General features: G+C 31.2%; 3 protein-coding genes and 1 pseudogene across 3 annotated transcripts; 2 read left to right on the top strand and 2 right to left on the bottom strand.

Moving 5' to 3' along the window:
* Nucleotides 1-1,029: 1,029 nt before the first annotated feature.
* On the top strand, nucleotides 1,030-2,020 carry LOC114423649 (trypsin inhibitor A-like). The gene has a single exon (XM_028390479.1). It carries the CDS (start codon nucleotides 1,229-1,231, stop codon nucleotides 1,880-1,882), a length of 654 nt encoding a protein of 217 aa, XP_028246280.1. The 5' UTR covers nucleotides 1,030-1,228; the 3' UTR covers nucleotides 1,883-2,020.
* A 2,351-nt stretch (nucleotides 2,021-4,371) lies between these two features.
* LOC114423650 (kunitz-type trypsin inhibitor KTI1-like) lies at nucleotides 4,372-5,156 on the bottom strand. Its single transcript, XM_028390480.1, has one exon. It carries the CDS (start codon nucleotides 5,104-5,106, stop codon nucleotides 4,465-4,467), a length of 642 nt encoding a protein of 213 aa, XP_028246281.1. The 5' UTR covers nucleotides 5,107-5,156; the 3' UTR covers nucleotides 4,372-4,464.
* Nucleotides 5,157-6,824: 1,668 nt separating this feature from the next.
* Nucleotides 6,825-7,761, top strand: LOC114423651 (kunitz-type trypsin inhibitor KTI1-like). The gene has a single exon (XM_028390481.1). It carries the CDS (start codon nucleotides 6,886-6,888, stop codon nucleotides 7,525-7,527), a length of 642 nt encoding a protein of 213 aa, XP_028246282.1. The 5' UTR covers nucleotides 6,825-6,885; the 3' UTR covers nucleotides 7,528-7,761.
* Nucleotides 7,762-11,489: 3,728 nt separating this feature from the next.
* Nucleotides 11,490-12,282, bottom strand: LOC114423653 (annotated as a pseudogene).
* Between the last annotated feature and the right edge of the window lie 3,555 nt (nucleotides 12,283-15,837).

Consider the following 15,837-nt stretch of genomic DNA (forward strand, 5'->3'; position numbering starts at 1 on the left):
ACAAGCATATATTTTAAGTTTCACATTTTAATTACTGAATAAAAACCGTATGCGTCATAGTTAAGGCATGCATCTTCACATATTGTACCCATCTTACTAATACTATTCGCAAGCGTCTGTAATATTCGGTGGTCATGAATCATGATAGCTATAGGATTGGATGTATATCCATGTTTTATCTTCATATTACAAATTGCATTTGGCACTTATAAATAATACTCGGGGACCATCTAATTAAGTTGACACATGTAGTAGTTTTTGGGGACCATTAACTGTCATGGCCCGAACGTGTTTATTGTCCTGAATAAAGTAAATGCACTGATTTATATTGTATTCTATCTTATTTTGGCTTCATACTCAGTTAGGTCCTTAGATTTTTGGCTATGCAGTGCAATTGAATCCTTTTGTTTTCTAATTTTATCCAATTTGATCCTTTCCGTCAAATTGAATTGATGTCCGTTAGCTAATGAATCCTGACCGGGCAGTGGTGGAGGCCACGACAGAGGATTGTGGCGTCGATTTCGAGAAGGTGGTGTGTGGATTTGGAGTTGTCAATTAGGAGTGCAAGTTTGTTTTTGTCTACTTGAGCTTCTGAGGTTTTACGTTCACGGTGGTGGTGGCGGTGTCGATCATCCTTGCTTAGCTAGTTTTGCAAATATCTGCATGCCGACGGAGTGTGCAATGACATGGAGCCACAGTCTGAATCCTATAATATTCTGGTTTAATTTCTTCACCACGAGTAGTTCATACTTGATAGATGGTGGGAGATGGTAGAAAGTTGAGGGAATTGCGGAGGAAACGAGCTCGGGAAAGAAGAACAGAGATGCTCATGGTATGGTATTGCTGACAGTGATAGAGGTCTTCTTTCTGGGGTTGAACATGGAAGGGAGGGGAGTAAAGTAAACACAAAATGAACACCATTTGTAATTAATCGATGACGACAATGATTCATCACGTGATAGACATCTACTCAATTTGACGGAAAGGATTTAACCGGATAAAATTAGAAAACAAAAATACCCAATTATAAAACTAATAAATTTAATTGAGTATTTTAAATAAATTAAGAAACCGGATAGAGTATTGAACGATATTATTGTTTTACTTCTCCTTTCATCCCTTATCCAAAAACTCCCTTTATAACCACAACGTCTATATATAGAGTCTTCCAACATTGCTTATTCACACAACTGAACAAGATAGATAAGCCTTCCACAGCCTCACAAAAATGAAGAACACTACCTCGTTCGCTCTCTTTCTACTTTGTGCCTTCTTCACCTCATACCTACCTTCAGCCACCGGTGCTTTTGTGCTTGACAGTGATGGAAACCCTCTTGAAAATGGTGGCACATACTATGTGCCAGCACCAAATAACTGCGGTGGAATAGAATACACTACATCAGGAAACGAAACTTGCCCTATCACTGTTGTGCAACATCACGACCCAACCTGTAAGGGGTTTCCGATAACGATTTCGTCCCCGGCCCGAATCCGTTACATCTCCGAAGGCCTTAATGTGAACATAGGGTTCACTTTCAGACCCCCTCCGTGTGCCCCCTCTTCTTTGTGGACTGTTCTCAAGGATCAATCTGAACACCCAGACCCCTACGAAGGAGTAATATTGCCTGTTAAACTTAATAATGAGGACAACAGCAACAATACAGTTCCCGGTTGGTTTAAAATTCAGAAACTTCCCTTGGACTTTATTACAACCTACTACATTGTGTTCTGTCCACTTGACCAAAGCCCATGTTGGAGTGTTGGCTCTAATTTCGACCAATACGGAAACAGGCGTTTGGTCGTGGCTCAGTTTGCGCGGCGCCAAGACATAGAGTTTCAGAAACTTTCATACGCATCAAGATCAACTCATTCTTCTGCATGAAGAAGTACCACTTAATTGCCCTCAAGAATCATGTACTTTCTCCTAGTGAGTGATCTTGTGTAAGGCTAAATAAATGCTTCATTTTGTAATAAATTATTCTATGGCTAAATAAATTAATCAAAGCTTATTATGTCTCCAGCGTAGAGTAGTATATAAACTGTATATAGTTTTTGATTGAATTTAATTTATACCTTCTCGGAAGCTTGACTCCATCCATCATCCTTGCACGCCATGCACCATGCAGTCCGTTATGCTTTTCTGTTATTTCTTTTTCGTGTAGTTTGTTACAGCATCAACGTATGATGCCTATATATAACAATTATCGTGTAATGAAAGGACACATGAATAAGAACAATTTCCTTTCTTATCTCTTTTCTTGGAGGCTCCTAGTCCTCTAATTCTAGGATTATCTTTAATTCATAACAAGCTGAGTCAAAGACTACATTCATTTTCAAGAATTTCAAATGCTTCAATTTAAATTTCTTCATTTTTAAAATTTTATGTTTGGATAAAAAAAATAGATTTTTTCATTTTTAAAATTATGTATAGATAAGGAAATTGAATTTCTTCATTTTTAAAATTTCTTATTTTGATAAAATAATCAAATGCATTCTCTTTTAAAATTTTATATTTTAATAAAACAATTTTTTAATAAAATAATTATTTTTTTCATTAATAAATTCTATGTACTATTTATCGAGTGTGATATTTCAATAAATATGTCAGTATGTGATAATAATAATTTTTTACTAAATATTTTTAATTCAATTAATTAATTATCAAATTTTTATTTGTAAATAATTTTTTGTTTTAATTAAACCTATCTAATAATTTTTAAAAAAATAAGACCAAAAACTAATGAAATATTTTTGTCAGATAATTAAATTTTAATTAATCCAAGTTTTAAATCCATAAAATAAAATAGAAATTACTCTTTTGAATCAATAGAAATCAACTTAATTACTTCTTTAAATTTACTTTATGCAGGACAATATAATGAACATAATTTTGGCATGTGAGCAAGGATGGTCCCCAAATATTACAGTTGTCAACTTTTGTGGTACCCAAACATTTAAAGTGGAGCCAAATGTAATATGTTATGTGAGGCCAAAAAATGGGTAACAACCAAACCCACGACTGTCATGGACCCCAAATATCACAATGGCTTCGTTTATTACCATCTAATTACCAAATAATGTTATCTGTAGTGTGAGGCCAGAAAATGTGTAAAAACCAAAGTTAGCCACATGACGCGACTGCTAATTGTCACAAGTGCATCACACGAGTTAGTGGATGAAGATAATATTTTTATAGAAATAATTAAAATATAATTAATATCTAAAACAGTTTAAATGTAATATAATTCTGGAATTATAAGTATGAGAATCTAACTTAGATTTAGATTTATTGTGTAAAAGAGAATATTTAAATTTCAAAAAAGGACATATTAAAGTAACCAGGTAAAAGAAAATTCAAATGTTTAAATAAAATATAAAATTCGATACATGAATTTAATGAAAAAAATATAGAAAGAAAGAAAAATATATAATTTTATTATAATTATTATAACAATGAAATAGAGAAAATATTAAAAACACAAACAAATAGTAATCTGATTTTAATTCATTTACATGAAAAGTTAGAAACTAAAACGCTTTTTTATGTAAATAATAATAATAATAATAATAATAAGTTATGCTTAGATAAAAATACATTTATTTATATTGACTTTTACAAAATAGATAAAATAATATATTTTTTATGTTAAATTTATACTCTATATAGTTTAAGTATTTTTCTCTAAATTCTCATACATTTTTATAAAAATTGTGTTTGTGTAAGATATATTTTGATCACGTGGTATATTTTTAGGATAATGATTAGTAGAATCAAATTATATTAACCAAGTAATCTTGAACAAAAATTGGCAATCATAGTCACATGTTTTTTTTTTTTTAAAAAAAAAAAGAATCATAGTCACATTTGTAATATGTAGTTTTTGGTATTAGGAAATTAAGCGTCAGCGAAGTGCTTTATGCCCTTGCCCTTGATTTTATTTGTGCTTTAAAATCATTTCCATTCCTATAACTTTGTCCATTTTAAGTACCAAATCAAAATTGTTGCATGCTATAACAATTCATATAACTTATCTCATTAAATTCCAATTATTGAAATGAGTTGCTATATAACTATCCTTATTCACTTATATTTCAAGCTTTGCGTGAATACTAACTCCTAAGCTAATAATTATTAATTAAATCGTTATTGCATGCAATCCTTTAAATCTTTTTACTCAATTAATCCATGCATGAGTTAATTTCCTCATCTGATTCAAATCCGAGAAATTACGTGTATGTGTGTGTGTGACAAATGATACAATAAAAAGAAAGAAAGAAGAAAAAAAAACAATAAGTTTTGACAGAGTATTTATTTAATAAATAAAAATGTCTATATATATAATTGCACTCAGAAATTAAAACAGTTGCAAATGAAGGATAATAAGCTTTGATTATATTATTTAGTGAGACAATAATTTAATAATTACAACCAAAGCATTGATTTAGTCATGCACTAATTGTCTCTCACTCAATGGCAGGAAGCACAAGATTATTCTTGGCCAGTGGATCAAATTTCTGAAACTGAACCACCAATGGTTTGTTCTTAGTCACCACCAAACGCCTGAATCCCTTATCATCAGTATAAATCCCAATATCCCCACATGTGCTATCCTCAAGAGGCACTGGACAGAACAAAAGCTTATAGCCGAGAGGGTAAGCTTTCTGAATTTTAAACCAACCTTCTACTATATCTCTATACTCAATTTTAACAGCGGGTCCTTCAGCTAGACCATCCACAATAGCCCACCAAAGAGGAGTGGGGACACACCGCGGTAACACTTCAAAGTTATCGAATGAAATCGTCAAAGGAAGGCCTTCTGCGATAAAAGGGAGGTGGAATGGAGCTCTAAAAGTTGCCGCATACCCCTTATCGCGCTCAATGTGAGATTGCACGACAGTTACAGGGCATCTTTCATTTCCAGTTGCAGCTAGTGCTATTCCACCACCGCTTCCTCTTGTAACTGGCAACATGAAATATTCATTTTGCCAACCGTTTCCAAGAGGATTACCATCCATGTCCAGCACCACATCAGCGGTGGCTGAAGGTAGGTATGATGAAGTGAGGGCACAAAGTAGAAAGAGAGCGAACAAGGTAGTGCTCTTCATTTTTTGGGAGGCTATGGAAGGCTTTTCTTTTTCAGATGCCTGAATAAGCAATGTTGGGAGAATTTATTTATAGACGTGGTGGTGCTCAGATAGACAGCTCTATCTGGATAATATGAATCTAGGGTTGGAATTTTATTTTTTTTAGGATATGATTGTAAAGATGCTTAAACACCCTCTTACTATTTGATACTTTGAGAGATAAGTGTATATATAATATGTTATATGATTGATTCGATAGGAAAACAAAGATAAAAAAAAAATAGTGTCAAAATGATATTTATAGTATATGGATGTCTAAATAAATATTATTTACTCTTTTTTACATCAATTTATACAATAAACTATTTTATTAAGAGAAAGAAAGAAACAGAAAAAATACATAGGATGTTACATATGAAAAGATGGAATTAACTATAATGTTGTTATGTAAAGTATTATATGAGTTGTTATATGAATAAGAATAACATTATTTCCATCAAAAAGGAATAACACATGTATATATTTTAATTACTGAAAGAAAACCGTACTTATCATAGTCTTAAGGCATTAATTTCATTCCTAGCTCAAAAAATTAATTTTGGTATATTGAGATGACAAAAATGTAGCAGCACGTAACATGAGACATGACTTCCGGATACACGTTTTTTTAGAAAGGAAACCACATATTATTATTCACATAAAGATACAGAGACAGGAACAAGATTTGCCATAGTTTGAGCGCAGCAGATTTTACTATACAAAAAAAGTTGAAATATAATGGAGTCTTTTTAAGGGAAGATGCATGCACCTGTAATGCAAAGAGCACGGTAAGTTAAAAGATATGAGTCTTTGTATGAGGAGGTGTATAAAAGTATATTTTAGTAGACAAAAAGGGTTGAAATATCCCTGGTATTTTGGTTCTTTTATTTGCTGATTTTAGTCTTGCGAAGTGTTTTTTTATTGATAAAAAATAGTGAAGCCATTTAGAAATGTCACGTCAAATGTTCCAACAATTTTTTTATTAATTAACATGTTTTATTTTTAAGCAACTAATATTAGTAACCGTGTGTATAAATCACATGTGAAACAACACATAAATAAATCAACCGACAAAGGCTTGAGTTACACGGTAACTTTTTATTCGGATATATAATATTGGTGTGAATTTTTGGTTAATTTTATTGGTGATTAATTTTTATTAGAGGATTTTATTAATCATCTACAGTAAAGTTTTTTCTTCAACTAATTTTTATTTTTTTATCTATCAAGTTTAAATTCAAGATCTTATTTAAAAATATTAAATTTAATATTTTTCGAACCAACAATTTATTGATAATGAATAATAATTAATACAAACAAAATAATATAAATTTTACTAAAACATTCTTTTTATGTTAATTATCAATGGTTAATTATATTAATGCAATTTATATTATTATTATTATTATATATTATAATAATATATCATTATATATTTCAATATATATTCAGTTGATCATTAAAAAAAAAGTGTCACTATCATTCCTCCAGAAAACAGTTAAGCAACTTGTGTAAAATAGGACATGCCAAATATTCCCATGAAAAATTGATTAAGTAATATATTGTGTCTTATTTTTAATTGACTCGCATAAACAACTCTGGTGTAGATGTTGTAATATCGTTATGTTTTATTCTACCTCCTTTCATTTCTTTCCACATTTATCCCAAACTAACCAGCACATCTATAAATAGATCTTCCAAGGTTGCTTATCCATTCAAACAGAACAAGAAAAATAAAGCGTTCCATAGCCTCCCATAAAAATGAAGAATACTATCTTCTCTGCTCTCTTTCTACTTTGTGCCTTCACCACCTCATACCTACCTTCAACCACCGCGGTGGTCGATACCAACGGTGATATTCTTCAGAATCCTGGCACATACTTTATCTTGTCCGTTTTTCGACCCGGCGGCGGAGTAGAATTCGCCGCCACTGGAAACGAAACTTGCCCTCTCACTGTTGTGCAGACTCTCTTCGGGAGGGGATTTCCAGTAATCTTATCGTCCCAGTTACGAATCCCTATCATCGGCGAAGGACAACTCTTCAGCATCCTGTTCCGTATTGTGCCATGGTGCGCCACCACTCCTTCTAAGTGGACCATTGTGGAGGGTTTACCAGAATCACCCGCGGTTAAACTCACTGGGTACGACAACACAGTGCCTGGTGAGTTTAAAATTGAGAAAGCTAACCCTTTCCATAACGACTATACCCTTTTGTTCTGTCCAGCTGGCGAAGAAAGCAAATGTGGGCATATTGGGATTCATTTCGATGATGATGGAAACAGGCGTTTGGTGGTGTCTGAGGAGAATATATTAAGGGTTCAGTTTCAGAAATTTGGATCATCAGCACCGGATGAGGCATCACTGGCCCTTAAAAAACATCATGTGCTCTCTGTCAGTGAGTGAGTGAGAGACAAGTGTAAGACTAAATGAATGGTTTGGTTGTAATAAATAAATTTTTAATTGCCAGACTAAATAGAACAATCAAACCTTATTCCTTTTTATGCCAGATTATGTATGGGTTGCATCTCTTACATGGAGTTCTTAGTTTCTTTTTCTTCTTCTGTTCTGTTTGTTTTCTTTGCTGTTTGTTGCTTTCCTTTTCTAGCTGATGTATCCAGAGAAAGCTCATTCCTTCCATTGCAAATAGTTTAATTTCTGAGCAATGCTATATAAATATTTTTATATATTAAATACTCTATAAATATCTTCTTTTTTTTATCATTTTTCATACATACGTTTTTTCTCTTAATTTTTTTCTCCAACTGTTGAATAAAGTTCAATATCAACTAACTTTTTCTCTTTAATGTCACTTGTACCAGTTTGGAAACTATTTGCTTAGTTTACTTGTCAAGATGGAGATATAATGAATTATAATTAATTGTACTTTTGTCATTTTATTGTTGTCATTTTATAAATTTAGTCCTCTTAATTTTTTTTAAAAAAATTTGATTTAATAATTTTAGTTGTATAATTTTGATCTATTAATTAACTTGACATTTAATATTTAATAGAAATGTTATGTAGTAGAGTGTTTTGTGAATATTTCCATCAAATATTAATGAAAACTTAACATGTACGTGAATCAAAATTATACAATTTAACAATTAATGGAAGATGAACTAACAACGTCTAACATGTTGGATAAATATTGAAGTTTTTTAAGTAGGTTGTCAATAATTCCATTGAGGTTTTACGATTGATTCAAAACGATATCATTCTTGAGCGTAACAATTTTTTTAGCGTGCACAATCTAGTTTTAGTTTTTAAAACCGATGGGGTCGTTGAATTTCCTCAAAATCAACCAGGTGTGGCCAATCAGGTAATAAGGCTTCATATATATATATATATATATAAACTAAACCTAATCACTAAATACTCAAACTTTTGCTTGTACCCATCTTGTTAATTAATTAGCAGTCACGTGACTCCATTTTGTATTATCTTATTATTCGCAAGCGATTGTAATATTTGGGTACCATCATATTTGTAGGTTTGGTTGTATCCATCTTCTGGCCTCACATTACAGATTACATTTGGAACCACTTATTATTATTATTATTGGCACCTATTTTAAATATTTGGGGACCATCACCCCTCGCATGCCAAAGACATGTTTAATGTCCCCAATAAGATAAATTTTTAATGTACCCATCTTATGCTTCGTTCCAAAATTCGCAGTTACGTGATTATCGTGTATCCATCATATTAGCAAGCCACTGAGAAATTTGGAGGACATGATAGTTGTAGATTTGATTGTTCCCAATTACTCATGCATCCATCTTCCAGCCTCTCATTACAAGTTACATTTGGCATCTATGCAATCTTTGGGGACCATCACCGCTCACATGGAAAAAACGTGATTATTGTCAAGCACACCCTAAATTTAGGGAGGTAATTAAATTGATTTCTATTTATTAAGAACAATATAGTTTATTTGATTAATCTAAAGGTTGGTATAATTTAAAATTCATCATTAACTGATAAAAAAATCATTATTTATAATTTTCGGTAAAATCATATATAAGACAAGTTAAATTAAATCTGAAAAGTTCGTTAGGAATAAAAAGTTAATAATAATTAATATTTTTTATTAATTGAATGATAATCATTTAATAAAATTAGTTATTGAATTATTTAATAAATATAAAATGACATCTTTAATTAGTTGATTACAACTTAAAATTCATAATGATACATATTCAAAATATCATCACTTTATAATTTAATTTATTATCTTAAAAATTAAGATAATTTTAATTTTTTTATCACAATTAAAGAATCGATATCCAATACGAGAATGAATTAGTAATGTGTTATATTCTATGCAAACACAAATGGAAAGACAAATGGAGCAAATGGAGGTGCAAATGAAAAAAAAATATTGTGTTGCAGTTATTTGATTTGATTTTGTTATGTCATGTGAATTGTAGGATTTAATGGATAGTTGTTGTTCTCATTCAATTGAAAAAAAAATCAATGATCTATTTAAAAATTATCATAGTTGTCAAGTCTTTTATCGACCAATGTTTTTACCTTTACAGACCATCTCGCCTTCAATTCGCAGCTTTACATGTTCTAAATTCATTATTCTCAACTTGCAGAGGTGAGAATAATGGTCTGCAGATGTGAGAAGATGAACTTTCGGAAGCTTGATAATTTTTAATAGGATATGTAAATTATTTACCATTTTTAAAAAGGTTCCCATATTATTCTTATTATGATTGAATTAGGTCTACAAACAGATCATTGATCCAAAACTTGCTTTATATCTGGTCAACACGTCTATAAATAGATGCTTCCAACGTTGCTTATTCACACAACTGAATAAGATATAAGCCTTCCATAGCTGCCAAAGAAATGAAGAGCAGTACCTTGTTCGCTCTCTTTCTACTTAGTGCCATCTTCACCTCTTACCTACCTTCAGCCACCGCTGGTGATTTGGTCGACACTGATGGGCTGATGGCAACCCTCTTGAAAATGGAGGAACATACTAAGTTTTGTAAACTATAATAATAAACAGCGGCGGAATAGAATATGTCGCATTCGGAAATGAAACATGCCCTGTCGCCGGAGTGGACGATTGTGAAGGATCAGCCAGAAGGAGGACTCGCTGTTAAACTCACTGGGTTTAAAAATACAGTTATGTTGTGGTTCATTTCGACCAATTCCGGAACAGGCGCTTGGTAGTGATTGAGGTTCAGGAGCTGCAATGGGTTGTGGATTATGTTTCGGAAACTTGAATATGCATCCGGATTAACTCTTTCATCTGCATGAAGCACACAAAACATTGTATGTAGTTGGATCATAGACACCTTGTGATAAACCCTAGTAGATTGTGATGTTCATCATTTTTCTCACATTTATAGAATGTGAGTGTTTTTCAAGAATCTATGAATATGTAGATTAACGAATGTGGAGTCAAAGACGATATAGCTCCAGGACATGGAAACTCACCTTAATCACATGAGGGGTTTTCGAGGCTTTTTCACCAATGATGGTATTTTCAGTCATTTTTGTCTCATCATCAGAATCAACTTGCGATCAAAGTGTTATTCATGTTATTCTTCTGATACAATACTTACCTTATATTGTGCATGCAAAGACCCAACTAAATAAAATTTTCTTTGTGTATGATACATAAAAAAATATATTTGTCCACCATAGCCTACGCCGATAAACTTATATGAGACTTACTTTTTATTATTAAACTTGATATCACAAAGTTATGACAATTATGATATGTCAAAGTTATGAGATGACTAAATATATATTTTTTCATCTAGTCTTGGTTGTGTCCTTGCATGCATCTTATTAAGTATTAGAATGCGACAATGGATGAAACTTTGTTCGCAATAAGGGAAGATGTTAATTTTAGTGACGAGACAAAGATGACTAAAAAAAAACCCATCATTAGTGAAGAAGCACGGGAAGGATCTCATGCATGGACGAGACAGTTGGCTCAATGAGACTTCTATATCATTGTTCAAGACCTAAGCAAAAAAATGACTTTGTGGGGGGAGAAGGCACCATGATTGGACAATTTTGTGAAGCAAGAAAGCCTCATGGACACGCATGCAACATTGTCTATAGTTGGACCCTAGACACCTTGCGACAAACTCTAGCAGATTATCACGTCCATCATTTTTCTCACGTTTATAGAATGTGTGTTTTTCAAGGACCTTTGAATATGTTGATTGACAAATGTAGAATCAAAGATGAGGCAATTCCAGGACATGACCCACCGTAAACGCATGAGATACTTCCAGGGCTTTTTCACCAATGATGTTGTGTTTAGTCATTTTTGTTTCGTCACACCAAAATTAACATTGCTCTCAATTTTTTTAAAAAAAAAAAACACTTGCAAATGAAGGGATAAGCTTTGATTATTTTATTTAGTCTGACAATAATTTATTACAACCAAAGCATTTATGTAGTCTCACACTTGTCTAGCTCTCACTCACTTCTAGGAAGCACTAGATTATTCTGGGGCCAGAAGTGATTATCTTTCTCAAACTTAACCTCTAGTGGATCATCATTTGTCAACACCAAACGCGCGTGATTTTCATCATCGACATGAATCCCAATATGCTGACATGTGCTACGCTCAGGCTGCGTACAGAGCACAAGCTTATATAGCCCGAAGTTAACACTTTCTCAATTCCAAACCAACCATTTTCTCCATTTGGGGGCGCACCAATTTTAACTGCGGGTCCTTCTGGTTGGCCATTAACGACAGTCCACTCAGAACGAAGGGGGACACAAGGCAGTATAACTGCAAAATTACCGAACGTCATGTTCACAGGAAAGCTTTCGCCGATAAAATAGGATCGATATGGGGATGAAATAATTGTTCCAATGCCCTTATCAAACGGATTGGGAGATTGTACAACAGTGAGAGGGCGTCTTTCTTTTCCAGTTGCGGCTACTCTTATTCCACCATATGATGACACTACTGGCAACACCTAATATGTGCCACCATTTTCAAGAGCATTACCTTCCGTGTCAAGCACGACTTGAGCGGTGGCTGAAGGTAGGAGTGAGGTGTAGAAGGCAGAAAGTAGAAAGAGAATGAAAATGGTAGGGCTCTTCATTTCTTAGAATGCTATATGATTGAAGGCTTTTCTTTTTCATATGCATGAATAAGCTTGATAGCAATTCAGCATGCACTAAGTAGCTACAGCATTCCTAGTTAGTTAAACAACATCATTCTGTTATAATCATTTCCAAGTCTATTAGAACAATTAATATAAGTATATCAAGCAGTGGAATGAATAAAAAAAGGAGAACAATTACCTCAATTAGCTTTCTTTAATTCCTTGTAGCAGTAGAATAGAATAGTTATTAGTATCAAAGCTTCATAGAGAGAATCTATTTATAGACGTGGTGGTCACAAAGGAATCAAGTTCTGGCCGGATAAAGATGCAAAGACTTGGATTTTTTCTTCTTCAATAAATTATTTAATTAACAGGGAAAGAGAGAGAGAAAAATGGACCTAGCTTTTGCTGTCCTTTTTGTTGTTATTTCGTGTTTATCTTTGTATTATCCCTTTAAAATAATGTAGTTTTAATTTAAAATAATGTCATTTTAAAAATATAATTTTTAAAATGATATCGTTGTAAAGAGACAATACGGGAATAGTACAATAAAAAACAGCAAAAAGCCAAATTCCCAACAAATATAAGATAGCTAAAGTATTATTATGTAAAATATTGTAGTTGTAGGGTAAATTATTATTTTTGTCAAGAATATGTAAATGGTAACATTATATTTCCTAAAATAATAAAAAAAAAATTATTTAGTATTTGACTTAGAAATAACAAAGTACACCAGCTGGATGTAACCTATCACCACACGCAAAAATAATAATTACTTATTGATTGAAACTGAGAATGAGATTGAATATTTATATTTGCTGTAAGGTTATGATATATATATATTCAATGACGATGATTCCATGTAAGGTTATGATATATATATATATATATATATATATATATATATATATATATATATATATATATATATATATTATAAAGGAAGAATATTTAGAAGATAATAATGGTACAAAATGTAAAAATAATAATAAGTTTGGAGCATATTTCAAATGCTACATGAAACAGATAAATAAATTTATAGGTGAACTTTTTAGACTTTTTAGTTGTACAGAATCTAAACTTGAGGTTGTTTGTTTTTTTCTTAAAAAATATAATGTTCTCTAAAAACATTATTTTTTGGGAAATGTATTGTACTCATATATTTTTCATAAAATTATTCTTATTGAATGGTGAAATTTTGAATTTTTTGAGTTAGGAAAAATGTTTCAATACAATAAAAATATTGCTTCCTATATAGTATAAATAAAAAAAATTGGAAAAACTCTACTAGAATTAAATGTCAAAACTTTTGATTTTCATACAACATACATAAATATTTTCATAAATGTTTATCTCCAATTAAACAGAATTTACATATTCCTAAGATTCATGACTCATAAGATTCATGATTTCCATTAACTATAATGTCCAAACATAGAAAATTTTCTTTCAACCAAATACAATGAATAATTTCTTAAGGAAAAAACTGCATAATTTCACACTAATATATTATACATATGTACTTTTACCATGGCTATTTGAAAAGTTGAAAACGTAAAATGTAAGGATTTGACAGAAATCATAGTGAAAACTTCGTATATTGTTTTGTCTAATGTTTTCTGTACCAAATATGATTGGGGGCCATGAATGCTACATTGGGCTCTTTTTATTGTTTGAGTTCATCAAAGAGTATTATTGCTTTGGGCACCAGCTCAACTGCTGGTACACCCAGCATGTTAAATGGCAAAAATATCTTCATCCTTTTTTAAAAATTAAGCTTTTGAAAATTTGCCCCCTCCCTGACACAATAGTATCTAGCCCATACCTTTGGTTGTTTCTCCTCCAGGCTTCTTCATCCCCGTTCGTGTTTCTGTCGTGCCATTGCCTCTTGTTCTGCCGCTTCGCCATTAGTGTAGTCACTGTCGAGGTAAGTTGGTTTTCATTTGATGGACGGACACAAATTGGAAGCTACACATGGAAAACTGCTGCACTGATGTATGTGTATGACAATATGAATGATGCGTCAAGAAATATACTATATGAGAGTAAAAAATAAAATGGGACTAACGGTGATGTTATAAAAAAAAAAGGTTCCAACAACAAATGATGATATATAAAAAATGTCAGGTCATCAATGACTAAAATAAAAGAACAATATATTTTTAGGGATATAAATAAAATAGAATATGTTTGTAAGGATTAAATAATAAAGTAAATAACTAAAGGAAAAAAAGTGACATTTTTGCAAAAAGATATTTAAGCGCTAAGAAAAAATTGATTATTGGTAGATAACTTGAAAAAAAAATTGGTTTTTCTTTTTGTTTGAATGGTTTTTTTATTACGTTATGTTTATCTTTTTATATTTATACAATAAACGGAAATTAATTGTTTTTCATATGATAACTATATTCATTAGTTTCCTTTTAAGAGACCATATTACTATGACAATTTGACTTGAAAAATGCTTCCATCTGCATTAATTTCATGTTCAGGTTTAGTTTGCCTAACACTTTCATATTAATCCTGGTTGTAGGCCACCTTAGGTCTATTTGTGTGGAGCTCCAATTAGTTATTTAGAAAATCACTACATCAATCTTTTAAATCTTATATTTGTATCCCTGAATTTCATTATCAAAATGTCTTTTTTCTTTAATTCTATAACAATTATTACTTTATCTGTCATTAATTATAGTTATCAATAGCCCGTCTTCCAATAGTTATCAAATTTTAGTTGTTTAATATTGCTCATCAATCATAATTAATTAGTTATCAATTAAATGTTACTTGTTTAATATTTTTACTTAAATATGACATTTTTTTACTTTAGTTATTGTCTTTTTTTATTTTAATCTTTACAAATATTATTTGATAATGTGACACAATGATGATGTCATTAGCATTTTCGTGGAAACACTACGTAACAACATAGACTAAAATTAAAATATATTACATGAATTAAGTTAAGGAGTAAAAAACTTATTTTATAAGAATCAAAAGATTATTTAAGAACTATCTAATTGTTCATCATAAACCACCAAATTCACTTTGTCACTCTAGCCACGGTCCTTAATAAATATACAAGATATAAAAACTAAAATTCAAGAAAATAAATTAAAATGGATATTTAATATAATTTCTGATGGAGATATGCAATTGTTCATGGTAGTAATCCCTGTTCTCAATTCAACATCGGGGGCCAAAGTTGAGTTGTACTTTATCTAAAAAACGTGTAATTTCATGCTGGCAATATATATATATATATATATATATATATATATATATATAATTGAATTTGGATCAAAATTTACATCCTGTTTAAAAAAGAAAGAAGATATATTAATAAGCAGTAGAGTATTACTAACAATGAATCAATTATAAATTATCATATAAAATAAATTTGTTAAGCTTTACGAGAATTGTTTTAAAATTATACAAATAATATTTTTTGTTCCGTTGATAATATTTAAATATTTGTAAATGGTTTATGCGCTGAATTATAATCTCTATTTGTAAGTGTGAACTTGTTAAGATAGAGCTTGAAGAGGCTATTGAAATTTTTTGTTTTGTCGGTATCCTGTTTTGTAGAACCTATATATTCAGAAAGAGCATTCATATTTTT

Source organism: Glycine soja, chromosome 8 (assembly GCF_004193775.1).
Source record: "Glycine soja cultivar W05 chromosome 8, ASM419377v2, whole genome shotgun sequence".
In the NCBI taxonomy this organism is placed as follows: Eukaryota; Viridiplantae; Streptophyta; class Magnoliopsida; order Fabales; family Fabaceae; genus Glycine; species Glycine soja.